The sequence below is a fragment of the Pollicipes pollicipes genome, unplaced genomic scaffold, assembly GCF_011947565.3.
Source record: "Pollicipes pollicipes isolate AB1234 unplaced genomic scaffold, Ppol_2.1 Scaffold_4295;HRSCAF=5057_pilon_pilon_pilon, whole genome shotgun sequence".
Taxonomy (NCBI): Eukaryota; Metazoa; Arthropoda; class Thecostraca; order Pollicipedomorpha; family Pollicipedidae; genus Pollicipes; species Pollicipes pollicipes.
The window spans coordinates 526,994-544,410 of record NW_023596461.1 but is presented as its reverse complement, the minus strand read 5'-3'; the positions used below and the strand labels follow the sequence as shown (position 1 = coordinate 544,410).

The 17,417-nt window shown below is 52.2% G+C and overlaps 1 protein-coding gene across 1 annotated transcript in view; it reads right to left on the bottom strand.

Annotated features, from left to right (window-relative positions):
• The window catches only part of LOC119096481 (integrator complex subunit 6-like), an 18,481-nt gene extending 1,678 nt beyond the window's left edge, over positions 1-16,803 (bottom strand). Inside the window, 17 exon segments of the mRNA XM_037219397.1 lie at positions 40-158; positions 511-648; positions 1,111-1,304; positions 1,813-1,896; positions 1,899-2,004; positions 2,007-2,054; positions 2,580-2,744; positions 2,746-2,785; positions 3,124-3,299; positions 3,637-3,857; positions 4,312-4,446; positions 5,196-5,379; positions 5,646-5,758; positions 7,023-7,152; positions 11,002-11,079; positions 16,136-16,309; positions 16,744-16,803. Coding sequence (XP_037075292.1) covers positions 40-158; positions 511-648; positions 1,111-1,304; positions 1,813-1,896; positions 1,899-2,004; positions 2,007-2,054; positions 2,580-2,744; positions 2,746-2,785; positions 3,124-3,299; positions 3,637-3,857; positions 4,312-4,446; positions 5,196-5,379; positions 5,646-5,758; positions 7,023-7,152; positions 11,002-11,079; positions 16,136-16,252 — 2,048 coding nt within the window. The 5' untranslated portion in view covers positions 16,253-16,309; positions 16,744-16,803.
• Positions 16,804-17,417: the final 614 nt, after the last annotated feature.

Genomic DNA, 17,417 nt, shown 5'->3' with positions numbered 1-17,417 from the left:
GCGGGCCGGCGCGCCAGGCCGGCCTGGTCCCGGCCCGGCGGGCCCAGCCGCCGCTGCTTGCCACGCCCCGGTCCGGACGGCTCGCCCGGCCGCTTGCCCGGTCGCACGCCGCCAGACTTGTCCAGCAGGTCGATGTCGGCCTCGTCCACCATCATACGCTGCGGACCAGACACCCGTCAGCCGAACCGCCGTGGCAGGCCTGTTGGGATATCGCGAGATATCTGCCTTGTCCGCGGCGCGCAACAACCGCCTGCCCCGCTAAGAAATGCAACACAGGTGACGTGTTCAATGAGGGTAGCAGTCACAGACCTCGTGGACTATTCAACTATCTCCATACGCGTTCCACCAAGACTGGATGGAGTAACACACCGCATATCGATAGACTAACGCATCGCAACCAATTCATCGCACAAATCGGTCCACTTGTTGCAGAAAATGGCCCATAAGCACGTACGTGAGTGGCACTCGAACAACACGCCACCCAGTGGGCTCACGTCCCCGCCCAGTCACCTTGTCGATTTTGAAGGGATTTCCGAACATGTGCTGGCGCACCGGCACCGTCTCGATCTCGCGCAGCGGCGCCGGCAGCCGCTTCAGGTAGTCCTGGTAGTTGCCCATCTGACTGACGGCCATGTTGTGCACCTGGTCCTGCGGAGAGGCGGGGTCGGGGTCGGGGTCGGGGTCGGGGTTGGGGTCGGCGGTGAGGCGGGGCCGGGCCGGGCGGGGCGATCGGCCGCCGGCGGTGGCGCTCGCTGGCGGCCGTCGCAGAGCGGCGGTCTCACAACAGCGAGCGGCCCTCAGTGCCTTCGCGGCCAGGCACCGGACACTGCACAGCTTTGAAAACGGAGCAGTGCCAAGCGCAACAAGTGAACGGTATGGAGGGAAGGGTGCAACTCGGCTGCCTCATGCCAGCCCCAAAACCCGCCCACTCAACACCAAACAGGTGGATGAGCATCACACGCCGCTGCCAGTTAACAACAGGAAGATCGGACGGGTTGGACCGTCGATTTCAACACCGCCAGCCACAATACCGACGCCGTTCGGAGTTCCCGCGTCCACGAATCCTGAAGAGAGTGCGGCGCGGCCCGGCCGGCCGGCCCGCTATCGTACCTGGTCCTGCATGCGCACGAGGCCCACGCTGGTCTGCATGAAGTTGGCGCGCATGCGCACCAGCTGGTCGAGCAGGTGGCGCCGGCTGATGTCGAACGGGTTGCGGTAGCTCTGCGTGGCGAGCTCGCCGTCCCGTACGGCCAGCGTCAGGCCGGCCATGTACTGCATCGGCTCCAGCAGGCTCGCGAACTTGTCTGCCGGCCGGCACGGATCGGACGTGACGGCGACCATCCCACATCACGTCCAGCCACGTCATACCAGCCGATCTCGGTCTTACAAGTCATTCGAAATATAGGCTGAGGAACGTGTCGGCACCACAGGTATAAGAAGGGTGCATGTACAATACAGTAACACATCGGCATTAAGAAACATACGCCGATGAGAAAATAAACCCTAATAACCAGCCATGGCCAATGTTCAGCCGAAGGATCCTGACGTCCCCGCTACCAAGCTTTTACAGGGAATCAACTACTTTCAACCGACAGGAAATGCCACGATCGCACAAATTTCAACACCCTTACGATCCAAGGAACGCGCAAAGCACAACCGCCCATACTTTTCCCCACTCGACATGGCACACGTTTCGGTGCGCAGCAGGAACGCCGTGGCACTGGTGCCAAAGCGTTCCTGCCGCGTGGCACCAGTGCCGACGGCCAGCGCTAGGCCGCGGGCGGCCGGCCGCCGCCCCGTCGGTCCACGCACCGCTGAGCGCCGGGTTGCTGGTGGCTTCTCGTCGGGTGGAATTGCGGCTAGTGACCTTGATGCCGACCTGGTCGGAGCCGGCAGACGCGCCGACACCTCGCTGCACAGCCGGTCGTACTCCATCTTGGCCTGGTTCTTGAGCCGCTTCAGGTGGTTGATGACGTTGACGGAGGAGGCCGTTGTCCAGGTTGTCGAGGTACCAGGTTGGGCGCGCCCATGCGCTTCAGCGCCTGCCGCAGCGGCTGGAAACGGCACCACGTGGACGTGTCGCTGAAGGGCGGATGCCGGGGCGGGGGCTCGGCCGGGGCGGGGGCTCGGCCGGGGAAGGGCTCCGCCGGGGAGGGGGCTCGGCCAGGTGACGACACGGAGCTTGTCGGGCCCATCCCACTCCGCTCGTACCGCTCGTCATATCAACACAGCGGCATCGTTCCCAAGCGCTGTGTGACCGCATGGGCTGAAAGAATCACCCTCAGATATTGAACGGACGCCACGCAGTTGAGTTCCGCTCCCCCCGGCAAAATGGGACTGGCACGAAAGCGCACTGATTTCCCGCCCCCACCGACCATGAGAAACGAGAAAATCATCTGCCGTCAATGCCATCTTGATGTCATGACCTGCACACACCCGCGACCCAATTATTTTGTAGGAATCTGAACTACGTCCAAACATAACGCTGTTTGACTCGCCTCAAGGATAAAAAGAAACTAAGCCACGCCAGAGCGGCGAAGACGGACCTAGCAGGCGACACATCCCGACGGACCCATTACCTGAGCATAATAGGCCGGCATGGTGCGCAGGTAGTTGTCGAAGCGGGCCTTCCACTCCTTGGTGGGCTTCAGCCGGTGCACCTTGAACAGCTCGTCCAGCAGCGGCAGCAGCACCGGGTAGTTGTACGGCATGACGAACAGGTTCACACAAGTCAGTGTGGTACTTCGCCTTCAGGTAACCAAACGGCAGGCCCGAGTCGCCCGGTCTTGGAGCTGTTGGCGATGTACACCCTGGCGGCGCGAGCGACGACGGTCAGCTGACGCCAGCGGCGCCACGTGCGCCGCATGACGGACTGGGGTACAAAACACCATTCACCCGCTTGGCCCTCCCCCCCCCCCCCCCCCCCACAAACTGGCAGATTTATATGTCTTCCAGTTTTGTTATATATATATATATATATATATATATATATATATATATATAATCACACGCAACCCAGTGTTTTAGCGATAACAACATGTCTGCAGCACAGCAACTAGCCATCACCACAATTGAATCACGAGGCTGCTGTCACGAGCGTCCATGCCGACCGGCGGCGGCGGCGGCGGCGGCGGCGGCGTGCTGACCTGCCAGCAGGTGGCTGGCTGCTTCCGCGACAGGATGAACTGCGTCAGCGGGCTCGGCTCCAGCTCGTACTTGTCGAACGGCAGGTTCTCGATGACCATGGGCTCGCGGCTGGTGCAGGTGAACTTGACGACCGGGTGGGCCGAGCGGGACGGCTGCCGCACGCACAGACAGGTCCACCGTCAGCCGGCGCCGCGCCAGGCGCCGCACAGTCGCCACGAGAGCAACGTCATGTACAGCACGGTGAGGTCACGGCAGTGGCGCCACAGGCCGCGTTGGTCCAGTTACATAGGCGGTTTTCACCACAATCGTTTACACACAAACAATGTGAGCGAGCCGCGCCGCCGTGACTGCGTCGACATCTATCTAAAGTCCGCAGCCTACGACTCAGCTCTCCGGCAACAGCGAGCCACCAGGCCGACCTCGGCCACGGATACACGACGGGGACCCACTTCCCAGCGCCGGCCCCGGCGGCAGCCGGGCGCCTCTCACCAGTGTGGGCGAGCTGACTTCGGGCCAGAACGCCTCGGGGATGGGCCAGTGGCCCAGCGGGAAGCCCTTCTGCGCCGAGCGCGGCACGTAGATGAGCTTGCGGCAGCTGTGCCACGACTGGCTGGACAGCGGCAGCGGCGAGGCCGGCCGCGACGACGCCTGGTCGTTGCTGAAGTTGATGACGTTCTCCTTGCCGCCCTCGCTGTCTGTGTCGGCGCCTCCTGGCAGGAGACACGGCTGTATCGTAATTCCGCAGCGACGCGGCGTGGCGTGGAGCGATCGGGCCGTGACCGCTCGCCGTTATGGCAACCAGCTCGCTACAGCCGCTGCATAGCTACTCTGGTGATCACCTACTGGCCATCAGCCACGAAAGGTGGGGTGAGGAGGCAACCAGGCTCTCGACAACATCCAGCTTGCAAGACAACTTTGCCATTAAGTCTATGAATCACACATCCCAAAGTACTTTATGTTTCGTTCCGAGCGTGAGCCGGTGCCTTGTGTGGCGGTCCAGTGTCCGCCTCCCGCCGCCGCCTCGCCCCGGCCGGTGCCCTGTGTGACGGCCCAGTGTCCTCTCCCCGCCGCTGCCTCGCCCCGGCCGAAGCCCTTCGTGACGGCCCAGTGCCCTCTCCCCACCGCCGCCTCCCCCCGGCCGGTCTCCGCCCGCGGCGTCCGTACCGGGATCGGCGGCCACCGGCGGCGGGTCCGGTCCCATCTTCTCGAAGTTGATCACCACCCCGCTCTGGATCTTTTGCACCAGCGACTCCACACACTGCATCAGCATCCGGTGCGAGGTGATGGCGTACGACCGGCCTGGCGACGGGAGCAGCGCCCTCAGACCGCGGACAAACCGCAGACCACACCTCAGACAGACAGCGGCTTCTCGACCATCCGAGGAAGTTTGACTTAACACGCAACGAGGTGAAGAACACAACAGGTGTGCGACACATAAACGCCTGCAGCAGAGCATCTCTAAACGTGAACTTGCTGACAGTCATGACATACCCGAGCCCCACCACATGAAGGGAGCACGGGGAGCCTGCGCGGCCGCCGACATCGGCCTGCGCGGCTCAGCGAGCGTCACTGGTGGGTCGGGGGTCGTGGCCGGCGTTGCGGTTGGGGTCGGCGTCAGAGTCAGGGTCGAGGTCAGGGTCGGGGTGGGGTCGGGGTCGGGGTCAGGGTCAGGGTCGGGTCGGAGTCGGGGTAGGGGTAGGGGTAGGGGTCGAGGTCGGGGTCGGGGTCGGCGGGGTCGGGGTCGGAGTCGGGGTCGGGTCGGAGTCGGGGTCGGGGTCGGGGTCGGAGTCGGGGTCGGGGTCGGAGTCGGAGTCGGGGTCGGGTTCGGGGTCGGGGTCGGGGTCGGGGTCGGGGTCGGGGTCGGGGTCGGGGTCGGGGTCGGGGTCGGAGTCGGGGTCGGGGTCGGGATCGAAATCGGGATCGGGATCGGGATCGTGATCGGGATCGGGATCGGGATCGTGATCGGGATCAGGATCAGGATCGGGATCGGGGTCGGGGTCGGGGTCGGGGTCGGGTATGGTCAGGTCACATTCAGGGTCGGGTCGCACCTCCGGTAGCGTCGCACAGCTTGCCGATGCCGCTGGTGTCGCTGTCCACCAGGCCGGTGCCGTCGCGCTCGTGCGGCGGCGTGCCGCTCAGGCGCAGCACCAGACTGAACAGCCGCTGGTCCCAGCGGTACACGTCCTTGGTCAGCTCCGTACCCGGGATGCGCGCGTCACGCGGGATCTTGAGCTGTTGGCGCGGCCCGCCGGTCAGCGCCGCACGGACACCCCTGCCATGCTCAGGCGTCCGTGCATCCGGCGATCAACGCCCAGACACCGGACTACGGCGACAAGATGATGCGGCAAACATGAACCCGGTATTGCGCACAATGGGCGCCTTATCGACTGGCGTGCACGTGTGAAACAGCTTGATTAATCGGAACATGCTGCATGGAGGTTATTCCACGCCAAAACTAACTCACGACCGGCTGTTTTGGCCCGTGCCAGTGAGCTCACCTCGTCCATGATGGACACGTTCTGTCCGGTGAGCCGTCCGCCGTCCGTGATGCACACGATGATGGACGGCTCCAGGAAGAACGGACAGCGCCCCTGGCCGTACATGTCGATCCCTGGCAGCAGAACACGGAAGCTCGTCTCTGGGTTGGCAGACCACGCGTCTCCCTCTGGGTCGGCAGATCACGCGTCTCCCTCTGGGTCGGCAGATCACGCGTCTCCTCTCTGGGTCGGCGGATCGTGCGTCTCCGCGGCGCAGCGCCCCTGGGTCGGCAGATCACGCGTCTCCTCTCTAGGTCGGCGGATCGTGCGTTCCCGCAGCGCAGCGCCTCTGGGTCAGCAGACCATGCGTCTCCCTCTGGGTCGGCAGATCACGCGTCTCCCTCTGGGTCGGCAGATCACGCGTCTCCCTCTGGGTCGGCAGATCACGCGTCTCCTCTCTGGGTCGGCAGATCGTGCGTCTCCGCGGCGCAGCGCCTCTGAGTCGGCAGATCACGCGTCTCCTCTCTAGGTCGGCAGACCATGCGTCTCCCTCTGGGTCGGCAGACCATGCATCTCCCTCTGGGTCGGCAGATCACGCGTCTCCCTCTGGGTCGGCGGATCGTGCGTCTCCGCGGCGCAGCGCCCCTGGGTCGGCAGATCACGCGTCTCCTCTCTGGGTCGGCAGATCGTGCGTCTCCGCGGCGCAGCGCCCCTGGGTCGGCAGATCACGCGTCTCCTCTCTGGGTCGGCAGATCACGCGTCTCCCTCTGGGTCGGCGGATCGTGCGTCTCCGCGGCGCAGCGCCCCTGGGTCGGCAGATCACGCGTCTCCCTCTGGGTCGGCGGATCGTGCGTCTCCGCGGCGCAGCGCCCCTGGGTCGGCAGATCACGCGTCTCCCTCTGGGTCGGCAGATCATGCGTCTCCGCGGCGCAGCGCCCCTGGGTCGGCAGATCACGCGTCTCCATCTGGGTCGGCGGATCGTGCGTCTCCGCGGCGCAGCGCCCCTGGGTCGGCAGATCACGCGTCTCCCTCTGGGTCGGCAGACCACGCGTCTCCGCGGCGCAGCGCCTCTGGGTCGGCAGACTACGGGCGCGCTGGCTGCCACGGATCCCGCTAGCTAGCCGGCTTTGGCAATCCACGGTGGTTATCATTTGCATTGACAAGCTTCTACTATTTACGTGTTCCTATCGCTTTGCGCCAGCGAATCAGTGCTGACTTGGGAACTGGCCGGCAGCGCCTTACAAAGGAAGCAGAGATGCATGTAATTTGATGAGTCTTTGGCATGGGGTTTGGCCTTATCTCCAGAGTGGCCACCATCGCGTCCGTGCGCACGGCCGAACGGCGTGGATGGCTGCCGGAGGTGCACGTTATCACCGCCCCTTCCCCACCCCGACGTACCGGACTGCATCCGGTTCAGGTTCAGAACGTCGAACGTATTCTTGATGGCCATGCCCATGTGAGTCATGCCGAAAGCCTGCAAGTTCTTGAGCTCCTGGGTGAATGTTTGCAGATTCTCCTTCCAGCCGGCCTGCGGAGCGGAAGAGCGGGGGTTATGGGCGTAAGATGGCGAAAGTTGGCGCTCCAGTGTCAACGAAAGAACAAGCAGTTATTCGACACAAATGCACGATATAACCGCAATACGGCGCACACTATAAAAGAGACCTGTCAACTCGGTATGGTCATCGCTGTATTCATGGCACGAGGAGTACTGGTATGGCTCTATATAGGGCTGGCCAAAACGTCTGGGTCATAGTAAGTAGGGACTATAATACGGCCAGTTGTACTGGCCATATCAGTACAGCAATGCGATGTTATGGCCCACGTATTATTTTACCATCGTGGTTCTCCCATAAGGCGGTAGCGAAAATTTTAGTGCGTCGTGGTCTATGCCACGACAATGATGGACATCAGGGTATTAAATCAATATTGTGGGCTTCGTGTATTTTACAATTAGTTCGCTCCGGTGCCATGTGTCACAGCCGAGACAAACATGGTGCCTGAGACGATGCAGAGCCAACACAAGTTAATGCGTACGTGATTCAGAGCAGGTTTCTGGGAACTAGATTCACAAACAGGAAGTCCGTACAGGAAGCGGTTCAAAGCAAAGCATCACGTGCACTGGCTTGCATAGCACAGGCAAAACACAAGTTTTAAAGGGAAATGTTTTGCAATTATGGATAGGTCCTTCATGGCAACAATTTGGAAGACATGTGGCTTGTAAAGGAAAGGTAACGTTGGCATCAAATCTCGAGCTCATCACGAACACTTTCACATGAACTGGCGGCCTCGACGAACTGTCAAAAGTACTTTAGGCCATCCAGCCAGTTACGGGATGCACGGGTAATTAAAGAAAACATTATAAACTGACAATATCTCAAGGTATGTTGCCGAAATATCAAGCCAACTATATCTCCATTCTCCTGGTTTTTCCTCCAAGGAAAAATGCTAATACTATTGTCTTATTTAGTATACATTTTTCTTCTTTCTGCCAGCAGACTACGCGACGCACGTCGTCGTGCCACTCTTGTATGGAACACCAGCGACTAGAGTGGTCATATTGGAGCTCGGGGCCCATACCATAACTGGGATCCGAACCCGACCCCTGTATGGGGGCCGAAGCTTATCTGCTGTGGTCGCCGAAATACAGTACACATATTTGTCTCCCCCCCCCCCCCCCAAGAAAAAAACACGCACACACACGGGGAAATCGAAGGTTTTCGCACGAGAGCGTCCAGTGAGATGCACGTATTACTCAATACTTTCGCCAATACAGCCGCCCGCTCTCTTCCCCGCTGGGATGTCTCCATACCGAAGCTGCAGTGGGTCAGCGAAATCTGGGCCTGGATCCAAAACAAACTTCCAGCCTTTTCTGCGTTCAAAATTTGACACTTTCCATGTTGAGCAAATGTGTAAACAATCTTTTGCACGGACTGTAACGGAGTAGAAAAACCACAACTGGCAAGGGCATGTCAAGGTTATGCATAACCCCCAAAAGCGCTCGGATGTGGACACTCCAACAGTTTTTTTTTTCCAAAGCGCCTTCTCAACGGAAAGGCGTAGCACTGCCAAACTTGATACAACTGAAAGCATAGCCGATCTTTTGGTGTACAAAATAAATACACCTCAAGGTTTATCATCTGTGGGTCAAAATCAGACCATGGTTGCCAGCGAAAGCAATTATTATGGAATCCTGCACGCTGATGCGACGACGGAGTTTTATAATACGTCCTATGTACAACTTTGGGGCGATTTTAGACAGCTAAACAAAATTATGTATAATTACAACGCATTCCATTAACTTTGTATCAGATGCAAAGTTAGATGTAAAGATATGGTCAGATCTAGGTCAACACAACCGTTTACTGGAAAACTGCTGAATGAGGTAGCTTTTTACGTTGATTTCAAAACCCTTCACTACAAAGCCATCACAGGTTTCTTATTTTCACTTCATGCGGATAGGGTACGATTACTGAACCCGACCCTCCACAAACCTTTTCCTCTGAGGAGCATGCCTCCTACAATAGAAATGAACACTGATTTCGAATTCACTTCTCCATATGATATCGAGATGCTTTGGACGTTTCCATCTTCCAACAATCACGTAAAATCAAATCTTCCAAAGGCCACAAAATCAATGACCTGATGTGACCCCGAGTGACGTTTTGCACACACAAATCATCTAAACAACAGCCAGCTGCGTGAAGCCAAAGAACACCGATCGCTAATTTATACTTGTTTGACCTAATTCAACCATGAAATCATGACCTCGATACCCAGAATTCGCTACAAATGGGTTCAAGGTCAACTATAAAATGATCTCGATGAGTTTCTCTCGCGATCATATTATTTCTCAGATCTCGATGAGTCATTTTGACCTTGTTAATGTCATATTTGCCCAGGGACTTGGGTGCATCGAGCCTCTTTAAATTGTGTTATCTCACGTGGATTAAACTGACCCCCATTCCCATCCCAGCGCATCGTATTCAACCGATCACCCCGGCGCGAGTTAAAAGGTGTCACTTCTTGCTTGTGAAAGCTGTATAACAAATATAGCTGATCGCTGCAATAAAGTTTATGGAGGGCGACGTGCCCGGTCCGGGTCGAGCCATGTCGCTCAAGGTGACAACAATTGGTGAGTCCAACTCGAACCTCGAGTGGCATTCGCTGTAGCTGCGGCCTCACCATCCGCGTCGGGGATACGCACTCAATTCTTTCCATTCATGCCATACACCCAACGTTAACCTGTTCCTACGTTGGAGTCCGCTCTCCAACGACTTGGCATACCATGCCCTCCAAATTTGCACTGTTATCTGCTATCAGAGGTTGGATGTCGGTCTAATTCCCGCACCCGGGTACACGCGCAGATTCTTGTGTGTAGCTGGTCTGGATGTGCAAAATGTGTATACATTAGTATGGCCTTGACGTTTGAAAAGGTCAAACAAGGTCAGCGTATCAAATCATGTTCGTAAGGCATTCACCAGTTAACTGAGTTACTTCGAGTTGGTTACCAGATAATCACGTGAGCCAAACCCACAGACATGCACCAGCGGTGAAGTTCATGAACCGACTGACTGGCATGTCTCAATGGTAACGTTCATGAGCTAAATGGACTGGCACGTATCAACGGCAACAATAATTGATAACTTAAATCGAACTTCTAGACCATTCAAAAGGATTCCGACATCAGGTCGTACTGATCAAATGGCACGCGTCTGATCTGACAATAGATGAAACACACGAAAAACATGGGATGGCCAAAGGTGGGAGAAGAGCGCGTACCCTGTGCGCGGCAGTTGCCGAAAAATATGAAGTAATCCGCGAAAGTATGGAGAAGACGAATTCGCGGATTATAGCCTGCGGCTATGCACGCGTGACCAGCGCGCTAAAAAAACGCCTGTGTGAACAGACCATAAGCAGCGGAGTGCAGTGTCACCTCGGCCACTATCTAGAGGCTGGCAAATGTGGCGTGACTCCTCCAGTTGGCGGGATGCAAGCTCAGGCAACCCGCTCGCCTGTCGTCCGTTCGTACCTTTATATGATATGGGTGGTAGGCTCAGGAAGCCCGCTCGCCTGTCGCCCGTTCGTACCTTTATATGATATGGGTGGTAAGCTCAAGCAGCCCGCTCGCCTGTCGCCCGTTCGTACCTTCATATGATATGGGTGGTAAGCTCAGGCAGCCCGCTCGCCTGTCACCCGTTCGTACCGTTATATGATATGGGTGGTAAGCTCAGGCAGCCCGCTCGCCTGTCGCCCGTTCGTACCTTTATATGATATGGGTGGTAAGCTCAGGCAGCCCGCTCGCCTGTCGCCCGTTCGTACCTTTATATGATATGGGTGGTAAGCTCAGGCAGCCCGCTCGCCTGTCGCTCGTTCGTACCTTTATATGATATGGGTGGTCTTCGAAGGTCAGCAGCATGTACCTGTCACCCTTGCTTTCTGGTGATCTCTGTCTGATCTGGAATCGAAACGCATCACCGTGTTAGACACAAATTAGACTGTGTCGATGGAAACACAATTACAGATGAGAAGACGCATGGACATAAAAATCCAAAAGAACGTAAAAACAGCAAAAGACCTCGGCGCCCCACGCTCGCACTGAGCTCCATCTATTGAGCACATCTGGTATTGCACTGTAACATGCACAGCGGTTGTAACAGGAACAGCCATGAATAAGCCAATTGTAGCAGCTTATACGACGGCGGCAGGGGGTATAATGACGCAAGCAGTGACCGCCGGCGTCATGCACAGCGGCGCAGAGTTTGTTCGACAGTGTTGACGAATCAGTGCTGCAGTACCAATTCCTACGTCCAGAATACAGTCTCGGCATTGTAGTGTGGCAGTACGAGACACACAAAATCAAACACCACTAGCACCGTTTACGCGGAGCAATAAGCTGCGCGGTTGATGTGCTCAATAAGTCCTAATAGCGGACGACTCCCGCGTGCATACAGTCTGGCGCCACCACCCTTCATTTTTCTTCACACAACAGCGCGGCAGTGGTCACTATCGGTCAAAACTGCTCTAGTCCAAACAAAACTATATATATATACATACCTATATATATATATATATATATATATATATATATATATATATATATATATATATATGCGTATATATATATATATATATATATATATATATATATATATATTGGAAAGTACTTGAAGGGGAACCAAACGCTGTTGCAACATGGTACCAGCATAGCTGGAATCACGCAATTACGACGCTAAAGACAGGGTGGTCAAATATCGTTGAATTCATTCGGAACAAATTGCACAACTCTTATACGACATACCGCTATAACATTACAACGTTGACTAAGTGGGATACGCAACTCGCCCTCCGATTTATAAAGTCCGGCGGCCCGTACTTTGCTATTATACTTGTGGGCACGTGTGTAACATTCTACTCTTGAATAAGTAGGCATTCGATATCTTCGACAAAAATTGAAAAAGCACCTAGTTTCCGTCGCTAATGCTTACAAAGACCGCGGATTGCATGACAAGTGACGTGCCTCTAACGGTGCCCAGATTAGCTGCTAGAGTAAATTATACATAACATTCCACTGAATTTCAAGAAATAAAACAGTAGACATTAAAAATATAAAACAAAGTACGCAAATAAGGCTCGTCACGAACCCAAATGATTGAGGTGTGTGAATTCTGATACATGGGCAAGTTAACATGCGCCCGGGTGGACGGTTGGATACCCTTCGCTCGGAAGGTTTGGAGTTCCTTGGTCATGACCTTGGGGTCAAGTAAGGTCAAAAAGGTCAAATTCCAGGTTGGTCTCCAAAGGGTCCTTAGAACCTAGATAACTGTTCTAAGCAAAAGGTCAGATGCTCATCTAAGGCCAGCGACCTCTCTGACCTTTTGAAGGTCATGGTGACCAAAATCATACAAGACCGCTTTAAGTTTTGCATTTGAATAAGCAAAAATATTACGCTAGGCAGTATGTTCCTAAAAACAAAATGTTAGTCTGGGTCATTCTATGCCAGTGATCTATTCTGACCTATAAGAAGTCTATAGAAGGTGTATTATGCGGTTCCTGCTAATAAGGGTTCAAAAAATTCGAAATGAGTACCAAGAACTACCCCATACAGCAAGCGCTAGAGTAGTAAAACAGGTTGGTTTTGACCTCGGTCTGACCTTTATACCTGACCCTAGGTCAATGCAATTTGTTCATTCAATCGTTGTATTGCCTTAGACAGTAACTCAGAGTTGTATGGCTTCGTCTAACACTCCGTCTTGGATCAGATTTAACGATTCCCTAGAAATTGCCTTCGCTGAAACCGTGGCCTCAATTTGACCTGCCATAGGTCAGCGACCTTACAAGGTACATCTAAATTTTCGATCCCAGACGATCCGATATTCAAATGTCTATAACTATGCAGAATTTGGTGCGACTACGCTGCGCCGTTCGGAAACCATTCCGAAAAACCTTCGGGGGTCAATTTGATCCCCCACCCGAGCGCGTGTCAAGGCCAATGTCATGTCTGACCAAGTCTTCAAAACCACATGAAGAAAAGTTAGTCCACGAAGCATGACGCATGGTATCGTGGCTATACAAAACGACCGTAACTGAAGGGCTTCCCAAGGACGAAGGACGTATAAATGTCTCCGTCGTACGTAACGACCATACAGATAGGTGCGTGCCTCCCAAGGTCGATCCACAGGAAATCAATGGGCAACACTGATATGACCTCACATTAGCCCGTTGAAGCAAGTGGTGGAACGCTTTGTTTTGTAAGCTTTCCTCTTTGAATACGTGCAAGCCTCGCAGATCCGGCAAAAACATAGTTTGACTTCATTTTACCTAACCTTGCAGGTTAAACATTAGGGACACAGCAGAAAGGCAAACATTTAAGTTTTAAATGTGGAAGATGGCCATAATGACGAGGCCAGTGAGGGTCACTGCTGGTCTCAAATGCAGCTTACAAATACAACCCAGGCCTGAGATTGGGCTGTGACAACCACTGGTATGCAGCCAGTCCACTACAAACAATGACCAACCAAAACAGGCAATACTTGAAGGGGCATCAGTGCTCTGATAACTGTCACTGAAAGTTCAAGTTACTTGACATTGATCAATTTTGTCACATTAAACAGCAACCCAATTTTGAACAAAGATTACTTCTGAACTAACAACAGAAACACACAAACAAAAAACACTGCATACATTAACCTCTTAATTTTTTTTAAAACAATTGTTGTCCATCATGCTGCACTGAAAGCACTGGTTTCTATTAGTCCCTACTGATAGATGGTCATACTTATGTTTAGTAACAGCTCCATGATATTACTAGTTTGCACACCATCACCTTCCCCTAACAGTATGCACAAGGAATATAAATTATTGGCCCTGTGTGACCATCAATTACTAGAGCGAATGAAGCCTTAGGAACATCAGGTGGACTGCATAACTTAGCATTACAGTGAACTTCCTAAGAAGATATGGAAGTGTGATATGCAAGAAAGACTTTAGTGAAATAGGAGCCATGGGCCACAGTGGCATGATCTTGACACTTTTCTAGACAGCTAAAAGGAATGTTCCAAAACTGAAGATGTTGAAGCAAGCATCTGACATGATGAAGTAGTCTCATTGATATGTACCTGTGATATTGATTTATAAGTAGTTGTGATTAAACTATTTGTGATATATTACAATGTGACACTATATATTTGGGGTATACTGAAGTGGAAAAAACTGCTTGAGACAACACAATTCATCTGTTTGTATGTTTTCTATATATATGCTCTTCACTGTCAGTTTTTAATAACATCATTGCACCCTGCAAAACATTTATTGAGAGCCTGTTGACAGCCATTACATCTGGATATAATGCATATAAATACCAGATATGAACAACTCTACAGTTATAACCAATTGGCCTTGATCACCACATGGCTAATCAAATGAAAAGATTTGAATGGCATTACAATGGCATGGATGCTTTGGCAACCTTGACCAAAATGGTCCCACCAAAACATTCTGAACATATTTGTGGCATGTAGTAAAAACAGGAGTTTTGGTCTTAAAAAGGGAAGGGCTGTGAATTGCACTGAGTGATCTTCCAGATGGCCATAGCAGTTCAAAACAAATGCTTATCCTGATAACAGTCAGGTCATTCATGAAGTGTTGGAGGTCTCACTCATATCAGTGGGACCTTCAAAGGAGGTTGACCAGCTTCATTGGTTTAGGACAAGAACAAGGTTTGGCTCACAAAAGTGTGAGGTTTTATTGCCTATTACTTAAGAACCCAAAGATTGCCACTTATTCAATCCCTGCATCATGAGACATTCAGGACTCTATGCCCCACAGCACTGTAATAATGCTGACACCATGACTGTGTACAAGCAATCCTTATGGATCATGTTAAACTCAAACTGTGCAGCAATATTGTCATACTGAGACCAAGCATGTAACAAAGATGATATGTTTCAGCAGATAAATGATACCCAATCTTTCTGTCCATTTCTCTGAAAACTATATTTTGTGGTAGAGTTCCTGTCCTGTAAAACTGAAAGCAATCTGTCACTCTTGTTTAAACAATTTTGAGAAAATTGTCCAACATAAATTATTTTGATACATCCATCCCAGTACCTTAGCCATCAGAGCACCCATCCTCCAATCTGCCCACCAGTGGTAGCATGGGTTTCAGTCGCTTCATACTCTCGCTTTTGCTCTTGACTGAGATGGACTGTGGCTGGTGGCTGTGGTTAATCTCTACAAAAAAATATCAATCAACTTTAAAAATGCAACACAAGTTCAAAAATTGCCAACCATGTCATCAATACCAAAAATGTGTAGGTAACATAATATCATCAATGAGTTCCACTCCCATACATTTTATGACAGGTTTGGACCACTGTGAAATTGTGATAAACAGGCTGACACTGTTGGCATTCTTTGCTTGTTGCATTTTACAGCTGGGAAATTCTCAGCACTTTTTGCATCATTATTGCTAACTTGATGGTTCTATCCCCAATTTTCAATTCTCAGTCCCAAAAATTACACAAGAGTATGTAAAAATATCTAATGAGTTTCGGTTTGACTGCACGCCCACGTGAAAGGGTTTCTAAGATTTCCAACAAAAATTATTGTGCATAACATGAGTCTCAAAACAAAAATGTTGAATTGCAGCCAAATTGTCCCTGGATCTTTTTCTAACATCATCCAAACAAATTCATGATTTATTATACAACACACAGCTTCAAATAGTTTTGTGATTTCAAGCACAACCTAAAGAAAAAAATAAAATATGCATTTGGTACATACATTGACCTCATGCAGTGTCCATGCATCCTGTTACTACACACAGAGGAGAGCATGGACACCAGCAAAACTTCTCCAAAATTGTCACTTGGGCCCATTTATTCAGATGCCTACCAGTGATAAAAAGGAGCATCTGTTGTCTGCACCCAAATGACCACCAGCTGTGCTTGCATCCTGCCAGTGGGTAGCTGTCAGGAATGACAGGTACCTGATGCTCTCAATGAAAAACTTACCTTGACAAAGGTCTCCACAGCTCCCTTTGCTACATCCAGCAGGGTTGGGTGACCACCAGAGAAGGCTTGCTGATTCATTGATGCAGATGTATCAATGAGGAAAACTATAATTGTCATTGTCTTGAAATTATATGACTCTTGCTACATATTATGTTGATATGTTGAAGGCTCAAACTGAAGTAGGGTGGGCAAAATTGGTGGTGCAAGCAATACCTAGGATGATGCTCTTAAAACTTTGACATCAATAAGTACTTAGTAAGCTTATGCATGACACAAGGCAAGGGCTTTTAGTGAGAGAACAACCAACAGAAAACTGAACATCCAGGCACCACATTCCGGCGGGGCGTCGCACTGTCAAACCTCCACACCGGCCCACAAACCAACCGCAGCCCAGCCGACAGTTCGTCCCAGTCCGGCCACGGAAACCTCCACGAAAACTGTGCCAGAACTGCGGCAAAACCGCAGCGCCAGTGGCAATTCGAAGTCGAATTGTAACCAACAAAACCGTGCTCTCCGCAAAGATAGATCACTCAGATGGACTGCTATAGTGGTCAAAAGTTCTAATCTAGTGGATAAGACACATTTAGAACGTTTGTGAGACCTATTACAGGCAGAAAATTGACGATCTCCGGGACAGGTCCACCGTGCCGCCCCGACGACTTGTCGACATTAACGGCGCTGTTGCCGAACTTGACGAACAGAAGACACGATGTTACCAAAATGGGAAACGCCATTCAGGTTTTATGAAGCGTTTCATTTCGGTGCCAGAAACGAATGGTAGACGGCCACAAACATAAGCGTAAGAACGGGGGATCGAAAAAGCAGGCATGACACCCTCACTTTTGAGAGTGAGATTGCCAATGATGGCGAGTGACAGCCTCATTTTTGGGAACCTTTGAATTATTTTTGAAAACATTGTTATTTGACGCATTGTACACAGCTAAATTTACGCGAAACATCATAATAAATGTGAATACATTAGGAAACAGAATGCTGGCTCTGAAAGTGGAGCTTCACTTGCCGTAGAAGAGCGGCAAAAAGCTTCATGCAACTTCATTTGAGAAGGCATGACGTTTTGAAAAATCGTTTTACTGCGGATGGATGGATACAGCGAGCAGGTTTTTTAGAGAGCTTTCTTGCGTCATATAAACTAGCGACATGGTCTGTTTTTAGCCTTTCTATGGACGTCATTCTTTCCCACAGAATGATATGAAGTCATCGGCGCTGTCGGAGACGGTGGACAACCGCAGCTCAGACAGCGGCGCACCGGAATGTAAAAGGA